Genomic DNA, 27,109 nt, shown 5'->3' on the forward strand with positions numbered 1-27,109 from the left:
TGATGAAAATCCTTGAAGCCGAACGATGGCTGAAAGGTACCAACTCCCACGGAGTTGCATTCCTCCAACGAGGAGGCGGAAAGACGGTGGGTACCCCCCATCCGGGGGCTTGGAAGATGGAAAGACACGACGCATGAGGGAGGAAGAAGATGTGGTTGCCTTCCGAAAGGGGTCGCCCTCCTTTTAAAGGCAACTCTCCCTACGTGCGCCCCCAAACGCCGCGGGCTGAGTCTTCTCCAACACGCTCCAAGGCCCACCCCTGCGACTCGGGGGCTGGGTCCCGCATGTCATGCAGACCGGCTCCGAGCAGAAGAAGCCAAACCGCCGCGCGTGGTGCGCACAATCGCCCAGCGGTTACAAGCGACCCCCCACTTTTGCCCAGACCAACGGGCGGGAGGGGCGGGCAGCCATGCAGGCGGCATGCAACCGCGCCAGGTGGACGCGCTTCTCCGACTTCTGACACGCCAGCTTGGAGGCCCAGGCCCACGCGTCACGCAACCAGCGCGCCAGTTGCTGCATGCAAGCAGCCGCGCCGCCACTTGTGCCACCGTCGCACCTCTTCGGTTGCGGAGCCTATGCCGCGACTTGAGGCGAACCAGCGCACGACCCAGCGGCGCCAGCCTGGCGCGATGGTCAATGCGGCCGAAAGTGGGCCGGCAGTAATGACGGTGGCAGGCGGACGGGAGCAGCAGTCACGTCGTCAGCCAGGCTCACGTTCCATCCAGGGACAGCAAGAGAGCCTCCTCCCACGGCGTGAAGACGGTGCGCCCGTGATCCGTTCCTCGAACGGCTCGCGCACGCACGACGGCCGCCCCGCCAACCACTCGCCTCGTCGCATTAACTCCGCGGCAGGACAGGCGGCGCTTCTGGCAGGAGAAGCGGACGATGCTTCGCCTTCGCCGTAATAACCGCGCCAAAAAAGGTACGCCACGTCATTCGATTTCGTATCCTTTTCCCTTTTTCCTCTTTCTCTATCTCTTGCAACAGGGACCGGGAAAGGGGGATACCCCGAAAAGGATCCTTCCCTGTGAAGGAACCGGGCTCCGAGCCCCCCTACTGATCAGAGGTTCGAAGGCTGGCCCTCCGAAGGGTTCAACAGTCGCCTCAGATCGCGTGGGCCCGACACCCACTACTGGTCAGGGGTTCGAAGGCCGGCCCCCCGAAGGGCTCCATGGCCACCTCAGGCTACTCAGGCTCCGCGCCCACTACTGATCAGAGGTTCGAAGGCTGGCCCCCGAAGGGTTCACAGTCGCCTCAGACGCCGAGCGAGGGATGACCAGGGGTACGTTCGATACATAACCGAGGCTCGGGCTGCGCTCCCGAGGTACCCTAGGACATTTCCGAGACCAGCGGGAGCGATCTTGTAACGGAATCCCATCGGAGGGAGGCATCGAGCCCTCGGACCCCGTCGCCAGGGGACCGGGTCCGGCAGATCACCCACTTTTGGGCGTGCCTCTGGGCCCCTAGCCGACCCCCAACGAACGGGGCACGGACGTCCACTCGGATTACCCGCTTGCAGCTCACCGGAGACACCATGTTTGGTGCCCATCGAGGGTAACATGGCGCACTCCCCCCCTCCTCCTTGCGGAAAGGCGACGTAGGGGCGTATGCAAAAAGTCGAGTCTGTCCCTGATCGTCCTCTCGCCCTGTGCGGGGGCTCGGGGGCTGCTCTCGCAAACCCGGCTCCGGCCGAACCGTTGACAGCGTCAACATACCAGCCCGAGAACTTGGGCCCCGACCGTGCACCCGGGCTACGGCCAGTTCGCATGAGGGAACGACCAGACCAGCCGAAGCGTTACGCAAGGCATTAAGACCTCGAAGGAGTGAAACCACTCCTCCGAGGCCTCGGGGGCTACACCCGGCGGGTGCGCTCGCGCGCACCCACCGGAATAAAATGCAACCGAGGAAGGCTGGTCCCCTTGCAAAAAAGTGCGACGAAAGCCTCCAAGCGAGTGCTAACACTCCCTTCGAGGCTCGGGGGCTACTGTCGGGGACCATAATTAGGGGTACCCTCAAGACGCCTAATTCTCAGCTGGTAACCCCCATCAGCATAAAGCTGCAGAGGCCTGATGGGTGCGATTAAGTCAGGGATCAGTCCATACGAGTGACTCGATCACGCATCACCCGAGCCTAGCCTCGGACTCGGGCAGCCGACCTCGAGGGACTTCCGTCTTGCCCGAGGCCCCCCTTTTAACGGCGGACACATCTCCAGCTCGCCCGAGGCCTTGGCTTCGCTAAGAAGCAACCCTGACTAAATCGCCGCACCGACTGACCGAGTTGCAGGGGCATTTAACGCAAAGGTGGCCTGACACCTCTATCCTGACGCGCGCCCCAGAGCCGAAGTGACCGCTGTCACTCCGCTGCTCCACTGACCGGTCTGACAGAAGGACAGCGCCGCCTGCGCCACTCCGACTGCAGTGCCACTCGATAGAGTGAGTCTGACAGGCAGTCAGGCCTCGCCAGGGGCGCCAAAGAGAACTCCGCTCCGCCCGACCCAGGGCTCGGACTCGGGCTAAGACCCGGAAGACGGCGTACTCCGCTCCGCCCGACCCCAGGGCTCGGACTCGGGCTAAGACCCGGAAGACGGCGAACTCCGCTCCGCCCGACCCCAGGGCTCGGACTCGGGCTAAGACCCGGAAGACGGCGAACTCCGCTCCGCCCGACCCCAGGGCTCGGACTCGGGCTAAGACCCGGAAGACGGCGAACTCCGCTCCGCCCGACCCCAGGGCTCGGACTCGGGCTCGGCCCCGGAAGACGACGAACTCCGCCTCGCCCGACCCCAGGGCTCGGACTCCGCCCTGGCCTCTGCCGAACGACTTCCGCCTCGCCCGACCCAGGGGCTCGGACTCGGCCTCGGCAACGGAAGACAGATTCGACCCCAGCTTCGGAGGAGCCCCCACGTCGCCCGGCCTCGGGCGCGGGCCCGCCACGTCAACAAGGAGCGCCATCACCACTCTACCCCGAGCCGACTCGGGCCGCAGAGAACAAGACCGGTGTCCCATCTGACCAGCTCCGCCAGATAGGCAATGATGGCGCCTCCCAAGCTCCATGACGGCGGCGGCTCTCAGCTCTCTTACGGAAGTAGGTGGACGTCAGCGAGGACTCGACCGCTCCGACAGCTGTCCTTTCGCCAAGCTCCGTTGCTCCTCCGACAGCCACGACATCACGCCAGCAGGGTGCCAAGATCTCTCCGGCTGCCACATTGGCATGTACTTAGGGCGCTAGCTCTCCCTCCGCTAGACACGTAGCACTCTGCTACACCCCTCATTGTACACCTGGATCCTCTCCTTACGACTATAAAAGGAAGGACCAGGGCCCTCTTAGAGGGGGTTGGCCGCGCGGGACCGAGGACGGGACAGGCGCTCTCTTGGGGCCGCTCGCTTCCCTCACCCGCGTGGACGCTTGTAACCCCCCTACTGCAAGCGCACCCGACCTGGGCGCAAGACGAACACGAAGGCCGCGGGACTTCCACCTCTCTCACGCCCGTCTCCGGCCACCTCGCCTCTCCCCCCTTCGCGCTCGACCCATCTGGCTGGGGCACGCAGCACACTCACTCGTCGGCTTAGGGACCCCCGGTCTCGAAACGCCGACACAACTACTGGTCTGATGTGATTGCAACGTCTATATAACTAGATGCAACTGCTGGTCTGGTTCGAAAATTGTAGCATTCTGTCGGGAGCGTGCGGGAGGGACGAAGACGAAGCATCGGTTCGGCCTGGGTGGGACGGTTGGCTCGGACCAGGTGCTCCTGGCGCGTAGGTTCAGCCTGGGTGCATTCTCTATATTGAATGCATCCAGGTGTAATATATAAATACAGTATATATATATATATAGGTGAACAACTGGATGGTTTATACTTTAAGGTGAAGAGAACAACACTTATGAAAGCGACAAGAAGATGAGTTCTCAATAATAGCATAAGCATGACAAGTAAGCAGCCTAGACCTATAAGGGGGAGACACCAAATTCCAATAGGCAGAGCCATCGAAACCCTCTAATGCGTATATCTCGTCCCTATTCTCCTTGTGCATGTTTCTGTTCAATTCAAACTCATATTTGCATGCACGTCGGGGATTACATGTTCTGCCGGTTCATACTATGGTTGGATTTCATGTTCTGACAGTGCTAGCTAGAACCACAGAGCAACACTCATCTTCGACGAAAACCAATGCCCCCGGTCCCCGTCCCCCTTCCTAATTAAATTGAGGCAGCCAGAGGACTCGATTACTGTAGTCTCATCCATAGTGATTTTTGGCTAAAAACAAGGTGGGAAAAGGCACGCGCAATTGCAGATTCCGGATCAAACCATCAGCTTATTTATCGTACACGTAATTGATTTTGCATGTTAACACGGGACAAACATCCCAACAATGCTGAAAGGAAAGAAGGGGGGAAAACAGACAGTTCCCATCGTACAGAAGATGGACTTATTTTCAATACGGCATCTCCATCTCTGAAGGAAAACAGAAACAAAAAGGGCCGGTACAAACAGTGATTTGTTCCATCTCCCTAGAGAGTAGTGATCCGTCCCGAGCGAAGTTATTTGTAGGCACCGCACGCAGCACCGGGTAGCTGTTCCCCCGGTCAGCAACTTAACCAAAAGCTGTGTTCCTGTGCCCTCCCACTCAAGGCGTTGAATGAATCAAAGATGAGATTTTTGTACTAGGGTACATCTACAACATCAGTATAGCAAGTGCTCGAAAACATGGTCTACGTTGCGTTGCCACTTCGTCTCGTACAGATGCAGAAGTCTCTCGGCAGGTGTCACTCCTGTAGCAAAGGTTAAGTTAATTAGGATCTTCAGAAACGGAACGAGTGATTCGCAGCAAAGCGTAAACATGGCCGAGGATGCTGAATGTAGCACTACTACCTGTCCTCACCACTTCGTCAACCTCTCTAAGGAAACCGACCTCCTTGTATCCTCTTCTTTCCAATCCATTCTGTGGTTAGGGCAACACAAACGTTAGTACGAACATTTCTCTGAACTTGGCATTGCTTCAAGGAAAAAAATAAGGAAACCATAGCAAAGCACTCTAATTTACTAACCTTGGCCAGTTTTAGAACTTCCTCGGCTAAATCTCTAACATATCCATCGCGAAATGGTGTCTTCAGACCAGTCAACGGTACCTAATCGATATAACACAGCAAAACTGATTGAATCTGCTGGACTTTATCCTTATCTATAATAGACAAAATCTAATCACGATAATATGGTAAATTTCTATTTGGCAGTTGTAGTTGTGAGACAAATAAAATTTTAGTTCCCTATCAAGAATATTTCCCATTTTGGCAAACAACAAAACATCCTTTTAGTCCCAAACATGTTTGATGGATCAAGTGCTCAAATTCTCAGAACAGAGGACGCTAGAGGAGGAAGATAAACAGTATCAGGCAATTGGCGCACGAACACCTGCAACACACACACTGCTTGTATTTTCTAGCATCGCTTGATGGATCAGTACATGTGTCATTTATAGTCGGTGCCTAGCTATCCAGCTTGGGCTCCTGGCCGCTCGCACGACTCAGCTGGTGCCTAGCAATCCGGCTTGGGCTCCTGGCCGCTCGCACGACTCAGCTGATGCCTAGCAATCCGGCTTGGGCTCCTGGCCACTCGCACGATTCAGCTGCCGTGACCTGATCTCAACGGCCTCCACCAACAGCTTCTCTACGTGACACTGTTATATAGTACCTGTTTAGGGTTTTAGGGCTAGTCCCTTGTAATTACAGTTATATCTCTGTGTAATGGGCTAGGCCCAACAAACTAAGTCTGTTAATACTAACTCCCAACCCTGAGTTAGAGTTAGAGTTTCCCACGTGGTATCAATGTTCACCATTTTGTAGCGAATTTTGTTTTTTTACCAAAGTTTGACTTTTGTATTTTTGAATTTGGAACCGAAATCTATCAAAAACTGGAGTGCAATTCGCATCTATGTCAACAGCGAAAACAGGAAATTTCATCGAATTTCGGTGATTTCCCGACGAGAAAGTAAACCCTACATTGGTATAGAGCTAGGTTCGAATCTCAGTTTCTCTCTCCCCTACCACCTTCCCCAGCCGCAGCTGGCCTCCACTGCCGCCGTCGGCGTCCCTTCTCTTCCCTCTCCCATCCCCCAGCCGCCGCCAGCCCTCTTCCCATGGAGCACCTATTCTTGGCGCCCTCCTAGCCGCCTCGTGCGCGAGCACCCCGCAATCGCCGCCATGGGCGTGACCACGGTCGAGCGCGCCGCCTCCCCTGCTCCCGCTGCAGCCCTGGGCGCGGGCGCAGCCGAGCGCGCCGTCGCCACGACACCGGACACAGGCGCCCTAGCCCCTGCAACCATCGACGCGGACGACCTAGCCCCTGCAGCCGCGGTCCCAGCCAGCGTCGCCAACACCGCTGCAGCCGGCCTTCTCCCCACCTTGGGTCTCTTCTCAGCGGTCGGTCTCCTCCCTGTCGAGGGCTCCCCGCAGCAGCAGCGATGTACATCCACCCCTCTCGGTTGGGCTTCCCTGCGCACCAACAGCCGTAGCAGCGCACCTAATCCTCCCCACTGGGATTCCCTGACCACCACCCCACTCTCGCCGCTCCCGCGTGGGCCGACACCGTCGCGTCCCCGTCGAGTCCTCTACCTGCATCCTCTGTGCTCGTTGCCGCCATCGCCACCATCGAGGCGGCCTCCCAGGAGCGCGAACGTGTTGCGTCTCTCGCCTTGGCACAACAACGTGCCATGGGCGCCGCCTTGACCGCCCAAATGGCCATTGCACAACGCCTCCTCCTCGGTCGCCCGTCGGTCGCCCATGAGGATCCCCCGATCGCTCCCGAGGCTCCCCACGCCTCCGGGCTTGACGCTGACACCATCGCTGCCCTCCACTCTCAGGCCGCTGGGGTTCACAACATGTGGTCCCTCGTGTCCGTTATGTTGGACCAAGCGTCCTCCCACTACCCTCGTTGGCAGGCTCAGGTGGTTCTCACGCTTCGGCGATACGCCCTTGCCGACCACGTCCTCGACGACCCCGTCGACCCATTGTCTCCATCCTAGTACCAGATGGACAACGTGGTCCTCTCGTGGCTCAACGACACCATCACCGTTGAGCTACAGGACATCGTCCGCGACTAGGCGGACAATGCTCGCAAGGCGTGGCTCGCTCTCGAGGGGCAGTTCCTCAGGAACCAGGAGGTTTGGATGCTCCACCTCGACGCCTAGTTCCACCAGTTCTCTTTGTTGGAAAGTATTGTCGCTAGATGAAGGGTTTGGTGGACTCCCTCCATGAAGCCCATCGTCGATCGTACCGTGGTGCTGAACCTTCTGCGTTGCCTCAGACCCCGCTACGGCCACCTGAAGGCTCTCATCCAGAGGACTGTGCCATTCCTCACCTTCCACGCCGTCCGCAACAAGCTTCTCCTCAAGGAGCTCACCATGGAGACTAAAGCATCCGCCCAGCTTCGGCCCTCTACAGTGCTCCTACCAGCGGACAGACGTCTTCGAGGGTCAGGCCCCTCGCCCTCCGTCGATCGGTGCCCCTACCCGCCCTCCACTCGTCGTCACTGCGGCTACCACCGCTAACGGAGGTCGTCGTCCCCGCAAGGGCGGTCGTGGGAGTGGCGGCTCCACCCGGGGTGGTCCCTCCGATCGGGGTGGCGGCCAGGCACTGTCGTTATTCTACAACCCCTGGACCGGGACCATCTCCATGTGGCCAGGCAAGGCCCCGGGTGCATCCTTGCCTCGTCCTCCCACATTGGCCCTCCTGACGGCGCCCCCTACGGCGTGCCCCCAATGACTCCGGCTCCGCCCCAGCTCCTACCTCCGGGGATCCCCACCCCGACACCTTGGTCCCCACTGGCTGGAGGATGGGACTCAGCCTCCATCGTCGTCGCCTTCAGTACCCCATGGCGATGACACAACCACCCCCCTCCGACAGGGTGGTCGACTCCAGTGCGTCCTACCACACCACCTCCATCGCGGGCACGTTATCTCGCTCTCATCCCCCCATTCCTCCCACCCCTCCTCGATCGTCGTCGAGAACAGTTCCACTCTGCCGGTCACCTCAGTAGGTGCCTCGGTTCTCCTAGGACCGTTCTATCTCAATGACGTTCTCATAGCTCCTCACATCACTCACAACTTTCTTTCTGTTCGTCGGTTCATCACCGACAATTCTTGTTCCATTGAGTTTGACCCTTTTGGTTTCTCTGTGAAGAGCCACCATGACACCTCTCGCCCGTTGTGACACCTCAGGGCCACTCTAAATGCTCCGACCTTCCTCCATCGACGCGTCTTCCTCGTCCGTCCTGGTCTCCACCACTTGGCATCGTCGTCTCGACCATCCAGGACCCGACGTCATGACTAATCTCACCGGTAGTTCAGCCATTTCATGTAGTAGGGGACATTTTGAGGGCCTCTGTCATGCTTGTCAGCTAGGCCGACATACTTGTCTCCCATTTACTACTTCTCGGGCTGAGCAGGCTTTTGATTAATTTCATTGTGATCGTGTACTCAGTCTTTCTGGTTATAAATACTACTTGGTGATTTTGGATGATTTTTCTCACTTTCTTTGGACTTTTCCGCTTCGACTGAAGTCCGACACATTCGCTACCCTCACCCACTTCTTCGTCTAGGTGTCCACCCAGTTCCCTCGTCCGGTTCGTGCCCTTCAGTGCGATAATGGCCACGAGTTCGACAACAATGCCTCTCGCTCCTTCCTCTCCCACGGCGTTCAGTTGCGTCTCTCCTGCCCTTACACCTCTCCCCAGAACCGTCGGGCCGAAACGTATCATTCACACCACCACAAACATGAACGCATCATTCTTCCTCTTTTAGGCGTCTCTAGCTGCCAGCTACTGGGTAGAGGCCCTGAACACTACTACACATCTCGTCAACCGCCTTCCCTCGAAGGCAGTGAGCTACCCCACTCCCCACTTTGCCCTGTATGGCACAGTCCCCTCCTATGAACACCTTCGTGTGTTCGGTTGTGCCTGTTATCCCAACACTTCTGCCACCGCTCCTCACAAGCTCTCCCCCGCTCCACTCGCTGCCTTTTCCTCGGTTACTCCCCTGACCACAAGGGGTACCATTCTCTTGACCTCCTCTCCCACTGCATCATCATCTCTCGTCACGTTGTTTTTACCAAGATGAGTTTCCTCTTGCTGGCTCCTCCCCACCCACCGATCTCGACTCTCTCCTTGAGTCTGATTCGGTTCCTCCTCTACCCCGATCGCTCCCAACCGCTCTCCCCTAGTTCAGACGCCACTGCTCGCGCCTGTACCCGCACCACGTGCGACCCAGACGCCCCGCCTTGTGTCGTTACCCGCACCACGTGTGGCTACATCGACCCCCCCCCCCCCCGCACGCCATGCGCGGCTCCATCGACGAGTGTGGCCTGCTTCGCCGATCACGCCCTCATCTATCGCCGCCGTGGGCGGGCCACTCCCTCGGCCCTCGCCGAATCGACACTGTCGACGAGCGCGGCTCGCTTAACCGACCCCGCCCTCGTTTACCACCGTCACGAGCGAGGCCCTCCCTCGACTTCAGACGACCCACTGGCCCACACTGAGCCTCCCGTGTACCACCCGATCGCCATCCACCGCGATCCCGGGCACGTCCACCCAATGGTGACTCGTCGTGCAGCCGACGTTCTCCGCCCCGTCGACCGACTAATCCTAACGGCTTACGCTCCTTCGAACGCCTCCCCGGTCCCCTTCTCCGTTCGCGCCACCCTCGCCGACCCCCACTGGCATCATGCTAATGCGCTATGGAGGAGTATGCGGCCCAGCTGGCCAGCCACTCCTGGGACGTAGTGTCGCGTCCACCAGGCACCAACGTGGTCACCGACAAGTGGATTTTTCGCCACAAGCAGACCTTGGATGGCTCCCTCGACTGCTACAGGCCTGTTGGATCCTTCGGGGCTTCACCCAGCGCCCTGGAGTCGACTACGATGAAACCTTTAGTCCCATCGTCAAGTTCGCCACCACTCGGGCCGTTCTCACTCTCGCTCTCTCCCGGGACTAGGCGATTCATTAGCTCGATGTCAAGAATGCCTTGCTCCATTGAACTCTGATGAAGACTGTCTACTGCAGTCAGCCCACCGGCTTTGTCGACTCCGCTAGTCCGGATCTGGTCTGCTGGCTGAACCGCTCCCTGTAGTCTCAAGTAGGCGTCGCGGGCCTAGTACAGTCGCTTCGCCTCCTACTTGGCCTCCATCGGCTTCGTCAAGGCCAAGCAACACATCCATGTTCATCTACCAGCGCGGAGACAACACTGTTTACTTCCTACTCTATGTCGACAACATTGTGCTCACGGCATCCACCGTCGACCTTCTACAGTGCACGATCGACTCTCTTCAGCAGGAGATCCCGATGGACCTCGGGACTCTTCACTACTTCCTCGGCATCACCGTCGAGTGTCGGCCTCATGGTATCTTCCTCCACCGATGTCAGTACACCATCGACATCCTGGAGCGGGTTGGTATGTCTGACTGCAATCCCTGCTCCACGCCTATTGACACTCGGGCGAAGCTCCCTGAGGACGACGGGCCCCCAGTCGTCGACGCGACGTCCTACCGAAGCCTGATAGCCGCCCTCCAGTACCTGACCTTCTCCAGGACCTACAGCACCTACGCCGTCCAGCAGGTGTGCCTACACATGCACACCCCGAGCCCCATCTCACCGCTCTCAAGCGGATCCTGCGCTACCTCCATAACTCCCTCGACTACGACCTTCTACTTCGACCCTCCTCGACGTCGGAGGTCGTGGTTTACACCGACGCCGACTAGGTTGGCTATCCCGACACGCACCGGTCCACTTCTGGTTACGCCGTGTACTGCTCCAACGCAGAGGCCGAGTACCGTGTTGTGGCCAACGGCGTGGAGAGGCCTTCTGGCTGCGCCAGCTTCTCCAAGAGCTCCACAGCCCCCTTCAACGTGCCACCCTCGTCTATTACAACAATGTCAGTGCGGTCTACCTCTCCACCAATCCCGTGCAACATCAGCGCACGAAGCACGTGGAGATCGACTTGCACTTCTTCTGCGAGCGTGTCGCTGCCGGTGACGTTCGGGTTCTCAGCGTCCCCACCACGTTGTGGTTCGCCAGCATCTTCACCAAGGGGCTACCGTGGAGTGTATTAGCCGATTTTCGATCTAGTCTCAACATCTGTACAGGATAGAGTTGATATTGCGATGGTGTTAAGAGTACTCGTTTAGGGTTTTGGGTTAGTCCCTTGTATTTACAGTTATATCCATGTGTAATGGGTCAGGCCCAACAACCTAAGTCTATTAATACAACTCCCAACCCTGAGTTAGGGTTTCCCACAAACACACACGCTAAGCTAGCACACAATGCAACCACATCCCGCATGCACACACATGCTAGAAGCACAACTACACACTATACGTACACGACACATGCACAAGTACACGCAATGACTCGCACACACACATGTTTGAGCAGCACACACATGCGGCCAAACCACACGTAGTGCCGGGTTTATTTTTAACAAGCTAGAGTTGAAACCCAGAATGAGCAAACAACAAGAGAGGGGGAGAGGAAAAAGGAAAACCAACATTGTGGGGAGGAAATGAGTGCACAATTATTTTGAGGTACCTTATGTCTTAGCATCTCTCTTTCCTCCTGTGTCCAGTCAAAAGTCATGTCTAAAATGCTTTGTAATGATTCCTCATCGTACAGCAGCCCAACCTGTAGACATAAACAAAATTCTGATTAAAACTTCCAGCAAAAACTAGAAATAAACTACTACCGCAGAGAGACCATATTGATATTAACTTGTGGCTGTCAGTGGCAGTGCACAGAAATACAAAACAAAGTCAAAGGAAAGCAGATCACAAACCCAAAATGCAGGCAGCGCACACAATCTCCTCCATGGGCCACCATCAGCACCTCTCATCTCAAGGTATCTCTTTAACCTAACCTGCAAGCAGAATACAGAGGACAAAAGTTATTGCAATACCTAGCAATGGCACATATGCCAACATGTAAAGAGACAAAAGAGTAAACCTCAGGAAAAATTGTTGTTAGATGGTTCTCCCAATCATTAAGAGTAGGCAACTCCCCAGGAGCTTGTCGGAGCTTTCCTTGCATAAAATCCTGCACAATAAATACAAATCAAATTGAGTTTTATGAATGGAAACCAAACAGTGTCATGTAAGTGAAGGGATCAAAAAAATCTAAAACCTTTACAATACAGAACTACAGAAGTAAAAGGACATCAAGGACAGAAATAGACCCGAAATGACATTCCGGTGCAGTCAATATACTTATTATTTCGGTACACAAAATACATGGGGACATCTAATGCATAATCCACATATTGCTCAAACCTGCACCCCCAAAAGAAACTATAATTAGGATGCTTTCACATTGAAAACATCTTTAAAGAGAATGAAGCAATCAATCAAATTACTGGCACTCAAGGTGGGGGAGTGGGGAGTTCAAAAGAAATGCTAACCCAAATGAGTTGTCAAAGACAAAAGGGAGCATCCCTGCACGGTTGTTATCGGTATCTGTCCAGATATGGCTGCAGATAAGGGTAAATGTGTTAGTAACTGCAGGTAATGAAATTAATTATGTATTTCCTGAAGGGCTATCAAGTAAATACCTCCTTAGGCTGAGAAATCCATTTGGTTTTCCTTCTTTAAAGGGAGAATTGGCAAATATTGCAGTTGCAATCTGTCAAATGAACAAGACAGGATGATTTGGGAACAGCAAACAAATTATCACAGAAGACTAACAAATACCCACAGGCTGCAATGCGAGGCCAGCACGAAATTTCCTTATCATATCCTGTTCTGAACTGAAGTCAAGATTAACCTGGACATAGAAGTGTGAACTTCAGTCAAGACTATCATAATATAAATCAGTTAACTTCTTTATTGAATCAACTTATGTCGTAGATAGAGTTTCAGGTATCTTTGAGATGAGCTCAAATGGAGAGTGATGACATTTCTGAAAATGCAATCCACACATAAAAATAGAAATATGCTCACCTGCACAGTACATGTCCGGAACATCATATCAAGGCCAAGGGTACCAACTTTAGGCATGTAATTCCTCATTATTTTGTATCTTCCCTACAAGCCGATGATTGTTTTCATCAGGTTTTCACGAAACAGTAAAAATCGTTGCCTAAGCCCTAAGGCATATCTGAACAAGGCTACAGTGAGTTATCAGTCATTTTCCCCAAAGTGCTCAACAGCTGAGTAACTAACAAGTCTATACTGTTGTGTCGGAAATGGGATACGTACCAGAAGACAGCATTTCTAGTGATAGCATCTCATTTAACTATTTAAGTATATCAAGAATACTATGCTTAAAAGTCAAAACAAGCATGATGGGTTGAGGTGTCTGGCAAGCAGTAGTTAACAGTCCAGGAATAAAACGAAGTTCAAAAATATAAGCTTACAAGGTTAAAGGAGAGAGTTACCTTTGGCATTATTGGTATATCACTCAGTGCCCATTTTGGCTGAAAGCCAAGCCCAAGAAATCCTATTCCCATTTCTTCTCCAACTGCTTTGACCTACAAGAACAAACAAACTTTGAGGTCATACCCCCAATTGCACTGAAACAATACATTTTAATGCCACGCAATTTTGAAATTTTCCCATAAGACCCTAGTAAGAACAACTACAAAATAAACTCAAACAAGATGCTCGAGTTAAAGGTATAGTTTTCATCAGAATTATCAAGGTAAGCATGCAAAGGTGTCAGTTAACATTTGGTTCACAAGACTGGTGTCATATCATCTCTGACAAAAGAATGGTCAGTCTTATATAATGTCAAGTAAAAACACACACGAGCTAAGATCATAATTTCTGCAAGATGCACAGGGAAAAGAAAACGTCAGAAAGAGAAGTTACCTGATATAGATGTGAGTTGACCTCAGCACAAGTTTGATGTAACGTTTCGAGAGGAGCGCCACTAAGTTCAAATTGGCCTCCAGGTTCTAGTGAGATGCTTTGCTTTCCCTACATCCATACAAACAATTCAGGTTACAAAGATAAACTGAGAAACTAGAGCCATCATTAAAAAACTGCATAACCTTCTATTTGGATGTGGCATTTAAAGTATATTAGTGAGAGCGGCCCACTGAAACGATGGGCAATGCCCATCCAATTTCAATTGTTGGTGGATGATATATAGTAGCCACACTCATGCAAAAGGAAAGGAGCAATGGAAATTGGAAACAGATGTTTTCTTTCTATTTCAGGGCTACCTGCTTGAGGCCGATAACAATGTTTCCTTCCATTATCTTCTCCCAATCAAATCTCTCAGCGAGCCCGTTCAGTATGTCACGAATCTGATCATATTTTATAGGGCGTAATGTGTCGACTTCAAAACCAAACTTTTCATGCTCCGTGCCAATTCTGTAAAGGACAGATGTTTACTTTGGGGATGAACTTACTGAACAGCCAATTGAAACATATCTTCCTTTTTTGAAAAAGAAAATACAAGGGCATCTTTAATAAATACCGAGACATATCAAATTATCATTGCTCAAATAACATGAACACAGCTACAAGATAAAACGATGGCCAAGTGATCATCACACTGATGAATCCATCCTAGTACAAAGTACGCGCTAGAGCCGGCTCACGGCTCATCACTAAAAGGGGCACTAATCCATCTCAATCGTTGGCACTGTCGTAAGCACTTGAAAGTAACCTCAATGTTAGAGCTAGACAGCGTTGTTGGTGTTGACAATGTAACTTGCCAAGTTAGTTTATTTGATCAGCCAAATTTATTTAATCGTTATAATCAAGTTAATGAGCTGATACACACTGCATAAGACTTGTGGCAGGTTGGAATATGTGTGAGCCCAAGCGAGATACTTGGCTGAGACATCGACCACAGGATGCAACCGAGTCATGATTCGAGGTCATGAGGGAGCAATATAGTGTTTTCATCAAGTCAAAGCTACTAGCATGTATCTCCTGTTCAGGTTTGCATCCAGTATGGAGACTAGCTACCACATGAGGCATGCTTGAGTTCATGTGCGGGGAAAGGTCCAAAATAACAAAGTTAGTGTTTAGATGGTTTAGGGCCTGGTGCGGTGGTAGAGCCTACCGTCTGTAACCGGAAGGTCCCGGGTTCGAGCCCCAGCCTCTGCATATTATGCGGGTAAGGCTTGGCGCTTAAATATACCCTTTCCTAGACCTACACAGTGCGGGAAGCCTACGGCACTGGGTGCGCCCCTTTTTTTAGTGTTTAGATGGTGTTTCATGTCAAGATTGTTAACTTGACCTGACAGAAAATCTATATCTGATCATTGAACCCTCATAGGACTACTTTGGGACACGTGGGCGAGCCGAGAGTGCATGGAGCCAAAGGTGTCAAAAGCAAAGCTTCTGCATCGACAAAGAGAACCTAATCTTTGCTTTTTTGCACACTAATATGCATTAGGGATTGGTAATCTATGCTGTTTTGCGCTAAAAACAGTCCGCTCTCCTCCACGAAAGTGAGGAACCCCTGAAAACTAGTCGCACGAACTATAGTTATCGTGGTGTCGCGTGATCAATTTTTCATGGCAACAGTTGGCTATATATAAGAACTTATGACAGGTATCATTTCAAGAAGCAAAAAAAAACTAATAAACAAACAAATGAAGGAGCATGTGCATATGGAAGCTTCTAACCTCCAGTTCTCCTTGGGCTTGCACCCGGAGACGAGGTAGGCGACGAGGTCCTCCTTGGTGAGCGGCTCCGTCATCTGCACGACCTCCTCCGTCGGGGGGCTGGCCGCGACGGCCCCGCCGCGCCTCCTCCTTCTCCCCCTGCTGTCGGTCGGCGGGAGCCGAACCACCGCGAGCCCACTCCTCCTCCCCGCCGCCGCCGCGGGGCGCGCGCCGTCCGCCGGCGACACACGCGTGACCGCGAGCCGCGACGCCACGGCCATCGAATCAAACCGCCAACGCACTTGCCAAAATCCACCAGAAAGGAAGTCAGCGGGAATCGCGCAGCCCCATACGCGGGCGCCAGCCGTCGAACTGAACCACTCACCTCGCGGAGCTAGGCTAGGGTTCGCCGCCGTCCACTGCTGCAGCCTTTTCGCCTGCGCTACTTCCTCCGCAGTCACGAACTCACGACCGCGCGGGCCGAGCCCGATGAAGGAGTGTGAGTGAGACCGGGGGAGGAGGGGAGGGGGCAGCGCGTGCTGGTTACTTATAAAGCGGTGCTGTGGGGCCCGGGCGCCAGCGCCGTGTGAGCACGGCGCGTTGAAGTGCGCGTGGCACCCATCAATCCGCGAGACAATAGCGCCATCGGCATCGGCAGCAGAAGCTAGAAGCCGCCGGGGCGGCGGCGAGGAGGGAGGTGCGGCCGCCGGCGTCTTCGTCTCTGACGTGTGGGCGCGGCTGCCCTGCGGATTGTGGGCACTTTTTTAGTGGATCCAAAAAAAAAGTGGGGTGCACTTTTTTAGTGGTGGGACTCGGAGGCCCCTAATGATCCTGCCTGCTATTTCCAACTAATCAATTCGCAAATGCGGGACGATTCTACTCCAGATGCAGCACTGACCCTGCCGAATCATCACTGATGACGAAGACGATGATGAGATTGTACCCGGGCAAGGATCCTCTGCGGTGGCAACTGGCAACACAGTGGCAAGAGAGATGCGTGCTAGTGCTGCACGCCTGCACGCCTGCACCGCACCGCACCGCGCCGCGTGACGAGCGAGAGCGAACCTCGCGCATCTTCGCGGCCAGGTTCCCGCCGTGCGGGCGTGCTCAGAGCGAGCACGGAGCACATGCTGAGCATCAGGTGGAGCGAGCATGTGGGCTCTGCTGCAGCGCGTGCGCTTCTCTGATCTCTCAGACTCTGGCCTTGGATTGGATGGCATAGAGAATAGGGTCGCTCGAAGATCACCATCCAAGATGATGTGTTGCTGTTCCAACTCGTATTGGTCTTTGCCGGTGTAGTCAGGCCAGCCAGACGCGTACGTAGGGGTGATCCTTGAGAGACTGTACATATAGCAGAGGCCGCTCCTTGTGTCGACAATGAGTTTTTTTTGCTATTATAATACCCGTAATTAGTGGCTTCTCTACAATAGTACTTATAAATTGTATTTCTCTATAATGCTGCTTATAAGTGAGTACCTTCTTTAAAACAGGAACGGATCTGGGCCTTTTTTGGTGTCCATGACACCAATAAATTTTATTAATCTACATTAGAATATATGTTTGCTAGCACTTAAATGAATTGATGATTTTATAATTTAATTGAGATGACACCAATGATTGTTTTATCTAAATCCGCTCCTGCTTTAAAATAGTATTTCACTCTTATTTCATCTATTTTCTATTTTGTTTTTATTTTCTATCATTTGAAGCACATTTTATCTAGTTAGCTGCGAAGAGCAGGGCTTTTCCTGCCACCTGCAGCCTAGTGACAGCCTCACTGGGAACTTCTTAAACAAGTCAAACTTCTTAAGAATTTTTTCTAATCTTATCCAATTCATGTGTATTAGGAATAACCGAACAAGGCCTTAGATGGTAGAAAATAAAAGTAGGAAAATAAATTAAGAAAAGAAAATAAGAATTGGTGAAATACCACTTTGGAGAAAGTTTCTCACTTATGAATATCACTAGGTCAGTGCTCGTGCGTTGCAACGGGAATAAATAATATTTCGATAACTTATATATACAAATATGTGTTATGCAGTTATGAGATAGAGGATGACATCCGCAAGCTGTCCGTGATGACATAGAGATCACGTGGAAGCGAGAGCGCGGCCTGCAGATCGACGCAACGCAAACACGGCCTGCAACGCAAACGACAAGCGTGTGGCCTACAGATCGCCGCAACGCAAACACGGCCTGCAACGCAAACGGCAAGCGCGGCCGCACGCACTGCCCGTCCTTCATATATGTAGCAGATATTACGCGTTTGGTTGCTATATGGACGTGGTCTGGCTCGCACTGGCTAAGCAGGCCTGCCACTGGCAAGGCTTTTTACGGCTACAAGTCTGCTCTCTGTCTACCTCACGCACGGGAGCAGGCCACGCTAGGGCATCCAACGCGACGCATCCGGCCGTGCTGAGTGGATCGGCCACGATAGTGAGCCCTAAGGGCGAGTGCACGCAGACGTAGCCCCCACGCGCGCCGCACAGGAGGTGGACGTGCGACGGCGTGGCGCGGTGTCAGCACGGCGAACTAAGCGTCCTATCACGGGTCGAAGGATGCTGCACACCAGAGACACAGGGACAGCCGGAGCCCGCCGAGGGAGGAGAAAGGGTGGTGCAGGAGCTATATAGCGCGTAGAGGAGAGCCCGACCACCATGGCTGAGGCTGCTCGCCGATGGATGACGCAGCGATGGATGCCGCAGCCCGGCCACCATATAGGGCAACAAGTGCGCAATGGGATATGAAAGGAAGAGAGAGGAAGACTCACCGGAGGACGCTTCTCACCTTGGCGAGCTTGACCGCAGGAGGCCGCGGACGGTTACCGGCCGATCCGAGCGCACCACGATGCGCTAGCTTGAGCTTGAGCGCAGGATGTTGGTGCCGACCGCCGGAATGGCTGTGTCGACGGCGAGCTCTGAACGTTCGTGGTTTCAACTGAACAAGCGATAAGATGTGGCGCTGCCAAAAAACCGTCGCAGCTTTTCTGGTCTTTCTTGTTACTTATAGGTGTGTGCCCGTGCGTTGCAACGGGAGTACGCTGGGATGAGCATCGACACATATCTGATCGAATCTTATATTTTCTTGGGGCTCTGGAGAAAGTTTGCTCGGAAGCCAAACATGTTAAGACCTGAGCATGTGTTACCTTTGTACCCATCAGCACACTGTTCCTCGCTTGTATGAGTCTTGTTAATTTGCATACCTCGTGCATAGTCTCTCATGTCTCGGTAGCAGTATCAGATTTCTTCAACCGTGGTCAAACCAACTGAAAGATTACAGAACACTGGGAAACCAACTCATTATAAGTTGAGACTTTTTTGTTCTACACTTGTCCTTTACATGAGCAACATATATATTATCTTATCATCAGCTATTTGTACCACAACATGCTATCCAGAGTTCCAGACATCAACTCAAATAGAAATTTCAAATCCAAGAACAACAACCAATGTAATGAGATATCTGCTCTTGTAAAATTGACAATACAAACTGTTAAGGACAAATCTTCAAGACCTCCAGCTTTAATTCTCAAGAAATTAATAGAAAAATATATATTAAAGTTCCATTGTTTTAAGCTGGAGCCAATTGCTGATGATGAGCATATGATGAGGGTGGAGTTCCATTGTTGGTTTAAGCTGGAGCCAGCTTCTAAAGTCTGGTCATGTGTCTTGGATTGTTTTCTGTTCCTTGAATTGTATTAAATTGTACTTGGCGGTAATCACGAATAAATGTTTTGACATAGTTGTTCGACCTTTTATAATGTTTGTTCAATACCAGTTCATTTTATTTGAGTCGGTATATTTATAATAATATTACATATTTATATTGTAAATAATGTTTTCTATCTCCCAAGCCTTGTTTATTCTATAATAGAACATTTTTGAAGAAATGGTTCCGGCTGAATCGGAAGCTGCTTCTACTTCTTTGATTTGAGGCGGTTCCCACTTACCAAGCAATCTAAAATAGCATTTCCATCAAATATTCCAGAATTGAAGTACATAATTGTCGGCGTTTCGAGACAGGGGGGTCCCTAAGCCGACGAGTGAGTGTGCTGCGTGCCCCAGCCCAGATGGGTCGAGCGCGTGGGCGAGCGCGAAGGGGGGAGAGGCGAGGTGGCCGGAGCCGAGCGTGAGAGAGGTGGAAGTCCCGCGGCCTTCGTGTTCGTCCCGCGCCCAGGTCAGGTGCGCTTGCAGTAGGGGGGTTACAAGCGTCCACGCGGGTGAGGGAAACGAGCGGCCCCAAGAGAGCGCCTGTCCCGTCCTCGGTCCCGCGCGGCCAACCTTCTCTGAGAAGGCCCTGGTCCTTCCTTTTATAGTCGTAAGGAGAGGATCCAGGTGTACAATGGGGTGGTGTAGCAGAGTGCTACGTGTCTAGCGGAGGGAGAGCTAGCGCCCTAGGTACATGCCAATGTGGCAGCCGGAGAGATCTGGGCACCCTGCTGGCGTGATGTCGTGGCTGTCGGAGGTGCGGCGGAGCCTGATGGAGGGACAGCTGTTGGAGCGGTCGAGTCCTTGCTGACGTCGTCCGGCTTCCGTAAGAGAGCTGGGGGCCGCCGTCGTCACGGAGCTTGTGGAGCACCATCAATGCCCCTCTGGCGGAGCTGGCCGGATGAGACGCCGGTCTTGTTCTCCGTGACCCGAGTCGATTCGGGGTAGGATGATGATGGCGCCTCCTGCTGACGTGGCGGTCTGTGCCCTAGGCAGGGCGACGTGGGGTTTCCTCCGAAGCCGAGGTTGAGTCTGCCTTCTGTTGCCGTGGCCGAGCCCGAGCCAAGGGGTCGGGCGAGGCGGAAGTCGTTCGGCCGAGGCCAGGGCGGAGTCCGAGCCCTGGGGTCGGGCGAGGCGGAGTTTCGTCGTCTTCCGGGTCTTAGCCCGAGTCCGAGCCCTGGGGTCGGGCGGAGCGGAGTTCGCCGTCTTCCGGGTCTTAGCCCGAGTCCGAGCCCTGGGGTCGGGCGGAGCGGAGTTCGCCGTCTTCCGGGTCTTAGCCCGAGTCCGAGCCCTGGGGTCGGGCGGAGCGGAGTTCGCCGTCTTCCGGGTCTTAGCCCGAGTCCGAGCCCTGGGGTCGGGCGGAGCGGAGTTCGCCGTCTTCCGGGTCTTAGCCCGAGTCCGAGCCCTGGGGTCGGGCGGAGCGGAGTTCGCCGTCTTCCGGGTCTTAGCCCGAGTCCGAGCCCTGAGGTCGGGCGGAGCGGAGTTCGCCGTCTTCCGGGTCTTAGCCCGAGTCCGAGCCCTGGGGTCGGGCGGAGCGGAGTTCGCCGTGGCGCCTTTGGCAAGGCCTGATTGCCTGTCAGACTCACTCTGTCGAGTGGCACTGCAGTCGGAGTGGCGCAGGCGGCGCTGTCCTTCTGTCAGACTGGCCAGTGGAGCGGTGGAGTGACGGCGGTCACCTCGGCTCTGCCGGGGGCGCGTGTCAGGATAGAGGTGTCAGGCCACCTTTGCGTTAAATGCCCCTGCAATTTGGTCAGTCGGTGTGGTGATTTAGTCAAGGTTGCTTCTGAGCGAAGCCAAGGCCTTGGGCGAGCCGGTGATGTGTCCGCCATAAAAAGGGGGCCTCGGGCGAGACGGAAGTCTCTCGAGGTCGGCTGCCTTTGGCCGAGGCTAGGCTCGGGTGAAGCGTGATCGAGTCACTCGTGTGGACTGATCCCTGACTTAATCGTGCCCATCAGGCCTTTGCAGCTTTATGCTGATGGGGGTTACCAGCTGAGAATTAGGCGCCTTGAGGGTACCCCTAATTATGGTCCCCGACAGTAGCCCCCGAGCCTCGAAGGGAGTGTTAGCACTCGCTTGGAGGCTTTTGTCGCACTTTTTTGCAAGGGGACCAGCCTTTCTCGGTTGCATTTCGTTCCGGTGGGTGCGCGCGAGCGCACCCGCCGGGTGTAGCCCCCGAGGCCTCGGAGGAGTGGTTACACTCCTTCGAGGTCTTAATACTTCGCTTAACGCTTCGGCTGGTCTGGTCGTTCCCTCATGCGAACTGGCCGTAGCCCGGGTGCACGGTCGGGGCCCAAGCTCTCGGGCTGGTATGTTGACGCTGTCAACGATTTGGCTGGAGCCGGTTTTTGCGAGAGCAGCCCCCGAGCCTCTGCACAGGGCGAGAGGACGATCAGGGACAGACTCGGCTTTTTACATACGCCCCTACGTCGCCTTTCCGCAAGGAGGAGGGGGGAGTGCGCCATGTTACCCTCGATGGGCACCGAACATGGTGTCTCCGGTGAGCTGCAAGCGGGTAATCCGAGTGGACGTCCGTGCCCCGTTCGTTGGGGGTCGACTAGGGGCCCAGAGGCACGCCCAAAAGTACCTGCGGGTGATTTGCCGGACCCGGTCCCCTGGCGACGGGGTCCGAGGGCTCGATGCCTCCCTCCGGTGGGATTCCGTTACAAGATCGTTCCCGCTGGTCTCGGAAATGTCCTAGGGTACCTCGGGAGCGCAGCCCGAGCCTCGGTTATGTATCGAACGTACCCCTGGTCATCCCTCGCTCGGTGTCTGAGGCGACTGTGAACCCTTCGGGGGCCAGCCTTCGAACCCCTGATCAGTAATGGGCGCGGAGCCCGAGTAGCCTGAGGCGGCCATGGAGCCCTTCGGGGGGCTGGCCTTCGAACCCCTGACCAGTAATGGGTGTCGGGCCCACGCGATCTGAGGCGACTGTTGAACCCTCGGGGGGCCAGCCTTCGAACCCCTGATCAGTAATGGGGGGCTCGGAGCCCGGTTCCTTCGCGGAGAAGGATCCCTTTCGGGGTATCCCCCTTTCCCGGTCCCTGTTGCAAGAGATAGAGAAAGAGGAAAACGGAAAAGGATACGAAATCGGACGACGTGGCGTACCTTTTCTGACGCGGTTATTGCGGCGAAGGTGAAGCGTCGCGCGCTCCTCCTACCAGAGGCGCCGCGTGTCCCGCCGCGGAGTTAATGCGACGGGGCGAGTGGTTGGCGGGGCGGCCGTTGCGCGCGTGCGATCCATTCGAGGAACGGGTCACGGGTGCACCGTCTTCACGCCGTGAGAGGAGGCTCTCTTGCTGTCTCAGGATGGGACGTGAGCCTGGCTGACGACGTGACCGCTGCGCCCGCCCGCCTGCCACCGCTATTACTGCCGGCCCACTTTCGGTCGCTTTGACCGACGCGCCAGTCTGGCGCTGTTGGGTCGCCTCGAGTCGTGGCATAGGCTTCGCAACCGAAGAGGTGCGATGGTGGCACAAGTGGCGGTGCGGTTGCTTGCACGCAGCAACTGGCGCGCCGGTAGCTCGACGCGTGGGCCTGGGTTCCAAGCTGGCGTGTCAGAAGTCGGAGAAGCGCGTCCATCTGGCGCGGTTGCATGCCGCCTGCATGGCTGCCCGCCCCTTCTGCCCGTTGGTCTGGGCGAAAATGGGGAGTCGCCTGTAACCGCTGGACGGTCGTGCGCACTGTGCGCGGCGGTTTGGCTTCTTCTGCCCTGAGCCGGCTTGCATGACATGCGGGACCCAGCCCCCGAGTCGCAGGGGAGGGCCTTGGAGCGTGTTGGAGAAGACTCGGCCCGCGGCGCCTGGGGGCGCACGTAGGGGGAGTTGCCTTTAAAAGGAGGGAGGCTCCTTTCGTAAGGCAACCATGTCTTCTTCCTCCCTTAAGCGTCGGGTCTTCCCGTCTTCCAAGCCCCCGGATGGGGGGTATCCGCCGCCTTTCCGCCTCCTCGTTGGAGGAATGCAACTCCATGGGAGTTGGTACCTCTCAGCCATCGTTCGGCTTCAAGGATTTTCATCATGCTGCCCGGCTGCTCCCCTCCGCCGGCGGTCACCTGAGATGGCGACCTCCGACTCGATGGTGAGGGAAAGCGAGTCGGGCCGCGGCCTCTTCCCCTCCCTCAGCCTCAAGGATTTTCATCACCAGGGCTGGGGAGGGGAGTGCGCCGAGTTGAGGTCGGCCCCCGCGTGGGCGGCGGCCCGCTCCTTCACTCAGTGATTGGAGGGAGAGGCGGCCGTCGTCCGTGGCGCTGGCAGCTGCAGCGTGCCTGGCCTTCAGGCGCGAGTGGCTTCGGAGCCACTCGCGGTGCCGGCATCCGCCACGGCAGCTTGAAGAGGTTCTGCTGCCGGCGAGATGGCCGGGGCCGGCCACGGGCTGACCTCCAACTCTATGGCCTTCTGCCCGTCCTTGCCTCACAAGTTTTGGCACGGGCGGGGGCCTCCTGGCAGCGGCATCGAGCCTGAGGTCGGCGTTGCCGCTGCTTGGTCCCTCGGAGCAGAAGGCGTCGTCGTCGCCGCTGCTGGAGCGGGTGACGGCGCACCATTCGTCGGCCTTCCGTCGCTCCGCAGGCCTTCCCCCTCGGAGTGGGGTTGTTCGTACCTGCGGAGGGGGAACCGGAGTTCCGTTTGTAATGGCACTTCGAATGCCAGTGAGTTCGTTCATTGTGGCTGTCGAGGCCTGAACGTGTATGTAATTTTGGCGCGGAGCCGTGTTTTTTTCTCATTTTCGAGCACTAAGTCTCGCCTGTTTGATTATCTGAACCGCTTTACCAAGCATGAGTTGCCCCGTGTCAAGGTGACGGGTGAGGTATCCGTATCCCGGAGGCGTAGGAATCCCTCGGCCCGTTCGGCCTTGTTATGTGAGGCTCCTCTAGCTTAGTTGAAGAGACCCCTCGGCCGCCCTTCGGTGGATCGAGGCCGGGGGTAGCGATATCAGTATGAACAGAGGCGGAGTTGGCTCGAGAATGGGGAACCTGGTTGGCCGGAGCCTAGCCGTGTTGTCCGTCAGCGGAGCCGACGCCAAAGTCGGTCAGTCGAGGCCTCGGATCGGGCTGGCGCCCTTGGAAGCCGGTTGACCGAGGCCCCAGGGGTAACCGGTTGAGCCGCCTGCTCGGGCCGGATTCCCGGAGGAGCCCCTGGACCGCGGCGCCGCCCGAGGCTGGGTCGGGCTTTGCTGAAGACGTCATCGATGCCGAGGGTGCTACGGCTCCCTTCGGCGTGAAGACCCGAGCCTGCAGGATCAGATCATCTTGTAGCGTGTGCTTTCTGCGGCCGCCGAGGCCAGAAGAACACGCCCTCGCCGCGCTCGCGAAGCTGCGTCTTTTTTCCTCCTGTTCCGAGCATCTGGACTCTGTCGGTAACAGGGATGTTTGTGTGAGCGAGAGTTGCTTTTCGCGGAAGGGACGAGTGAGGTATCCGTATCCCAGAGGCGTGGGAATCCCTCGGCTCGGTCGGCCTTGCCGCTTACGCGTACTTTCACCCGTCCATGAGGCCCTGTCCCCGACTTAGCCGAGAAAGCTTGAAGGACTGCTTCGGCAGGAGAGCTTCCGAACGTGATGACTCGTTCGGTCCACGGAGTCGCTTTACCCGAGCGCAAGTTACTTATCGCAGAAAGGGACGAGTGAGGTATCCGTATCCCGGAGGCGTAGGAGTCCCTCGGCTCGGTCAGCCTTGGCTGCTTACGTGTACCTCGTCGTTTCCAGGATCCGCTTTCCGAAGTAGTCAAGAAGCACGAAAGAAATCCTGCTAAAAAGAGATCCTTTTTCGAGGAAAGATTCGACGCAGAGGGGGTCTCCCCCCTTTTAGCCCCCGAGGGAGGGTCGGGCTTTGCCGAGGCTAGGCCGACCCTTCCTTGACAACTAAACTTTGCGTAGGTGCGAGGTATATGAACAACTTGAAAACATCTTAAGGGTAGAAGCGACGTAGCTGTTTGATGTTCCAAGCGTTGCCGTAGATCTCGCCTTGATTGCTGGCCAGCTTGTATGTTCCGGGCTTCAGAACTTTGGCGATGACGAATGGCCCTTCCCAGGGGGGCGTGAGCTTGTGCCTCCCTCGGGCGTCTTGTCGCAGCCGAAGCACCAGGTCGCCCACCTGGAGTTCTCGGGACCGGACCCCTCGGGCGTGGTAGCGTCGCAGGGACTGTTGGTACCGCGCCGAGTGTAGCAAGGCCCTGTCCCGAGCTTCCTCCAGCTGGTCCAGCGATTCCTCTCGGCTGGCCTGGTTGCTTTGTTCGGTGTAGGCCCTCGCCCTCGGGGAGCCGTATTCTAGGTCAGTGGGCAAGATAGCTTCAGCCCCGTAGACCAGGAAAAACGGCGTGAAGCCCGTGGCACGACTCGGCGTCGTCCTTAGGCTCCAGACCACCGAGGGGAGTTCCTTCATCCATCGCCTGCCGAACTTGTTGAGGTCGTTGTAGATCCGAGGCTTGAGCCCTTGTAGAATCATGCCGTTGGCACGCTCTACCTGCCCATTCGACATGGGATGAGCCACGGCGGCCCAGTCCACCCGGATATGGTGATCTTCGCAAAAATCCAAGAATTTTTTGCCGGTGAACTGGGTGCCGTTGTCGGTGATGATGGAGTTCGGGACCCCGAAGCGATGGATGATGTTGGTGAAGAATGCCACCGCCTGCTCGGACCTGATGCTGTTCAGAGGTCGGACCTCGATCCACTTGGAGAATTTGTCGATGGCGACCAGCAGGTGCGTGTAGCCCCCGGGCGCCTTCTGCAAGGGACCGACGAGGTCCAGACCCCATACAGCGAAGGGCCAGGTGATGGGTATTGTCTGCAGAGCCTGAGCGGGCAGGTGTGTCCGCTTCGCATAGAATTGGCACCCTTCGCAGGTGCGGACAATTCTAGTGGCGTCAGCCACCGCCGTTGGCCAGTAGAAGCCTTGCCGGAAAGCATTTCCAACAAGGGCTCGGGGTGCTGCGTGGTGGCCGCAAGCCCCCGAGTGTACTTCTTGCAGCAGTTCCCGACCTTCGGCGATGGAGATGCATCGCTGGAGGATGCCCGAGGGGCTGCGATGGTAGAGCTCCTCTTCGTCGCCCAGCAAGATGAATGACTTGGCGCGTCGCGCTACCTGCCGAGCCTCGACTTGGTCGAGGGGTAGCTCTCCTCGACGGAGATATTGCAGGTACGGGGCCTGCCAATCTTGGTCTGGCGTGGCCCCGCTCTGCCCTTCCTCGACGTTCAATGCCCCGCCCTCGGGGGCCGAGGGTACCTCGGGCTGGGCCGAGGGTGCCTCGGGCTGAACCGAGGGTACCTCGGGCTGAGCCGAGGGTACCTCGGGCTGAGCCGAGGGTACCTTGGGCTGAGCCGAGGGTACCTCGGGCTCGGGCGCGTCGTCGAGCTTGACGGAGGGTTGATGCAGATCCCGGGAGAAGACGTCCGGGGGGACTGTCGTTCGCCCCGAGGCTATCTTAGCCAGCTCGTCTGCGGTTTCGTTGTAGCGCCGAGCGATGTGGTTGAGCTCGAGCCCGAAGAACTTGTCTTCCAGGCGCCGAACCTCGTCGCAGTAGGCCTCCATCTTCGGGTCGCGGCAGTGGGAGTTCTTCATGACTTGGTCGATGACGAGCTGCGAATCACCGCGGGCGTCGAGGCGTCTGACCCCTAGCTCGATGGCGATCCGCAATCCGTTGACCAGAGCTTCGTACTCGGCCACATTGTTGGACGCCGGGAAGTGGAGGCGCAGCACGTAGCGCAAGTGCTTACCGAGGGGCGAGATGAAGAGCAGGCCCGCGCCGGCCCCCGTCTTCATCAGCGACCCGTCGAAAAACATGGTCCAGAGCTCCGGTTGGATCGGAGTCGTTGGCAGT

The 27,109-nt window shown here is 55.6% G+C and overlaps 1 protein-coding gene across 1 annotated transcript; it reads right to left on the reverse strand.

Annotated features, from left to right (window-relative positions):
- Positions 1-4,414: 4,414 nt before the first annotated feature.
- On the reverse strand, positions 4,415-16,114 carry LOC100381846 (uncharacterized). Its single transcript, NM_001361545.1, has 16 exons — positions 15,982-16,114; positions 15,618-15,897; positions 14,199-14,349; positions 13,843-13,950; positions 13,410-13,502; positions 12,973-13,056; positions 12,728-12,796; positions 12,585-12,655; positions 12,435-12,503; positions 12,213-12,306; positions 11,984-12,073; positions 11,817-11,897; positions 11,573-11,665; positions 5,047-5,127; positions 4,871-4,940; positions 4,415-4,770 (listed from the first exon to the last, which is right to left on the reverse strand). The coding sequence occupies exons 2-16, from the start codon at positions 15,875-15,877 to the stop codon at positions 4,682-4,684; spliced, it is 1,503 nt and encodes a 500-aa protein (NP_001348474.1). The 5' UTR covers positions 15,878-15,897; positions 15,982-16,114; the 3' UTR covers positions 4,415-4,681.
- Between the last annotated feature and the right edge of the window lie 10,995 nt (positions 16,115-27,109).

Source organism: Zea mays, chromosome 8 (assembly GCF_902167145.1).
Source record: "Zea mays cultivar B73 chromosome 8, Zm-B73-REFERENCE-NAM-5.0, whole genome shotgun sequence".
Classification (NCBI taxonomy): Eukaryota; Viridiplantae; Streptophyta; class Magnoliopsida; order Poales; family Poaceae; genus Zea; species Zea mays.

Coding starts and splice junctions, on each gene's coding strand:
- LOC100381846 (NM_001361545.1), bottom strand. CDS start 15,877: ATGGCCGTGGCGTCGCGGCTCGCGGTCACGCGTGTGTCGCCGGCGGAC. Junction 12,656..12,727: donor CTGGCCTCGCATTGCAGCCT/GTGGGTATTTGT, acceptor TTCATTTGACAG/ATTGCAACTGCAATATTTGC. Junction 11,898..11,983: donor TAACAACAATTTTTCCTGAG/GTTTACTCTTTT, acceptor TTCTGCTTGCAG/GTTAGGTTAAAGAGATACCT.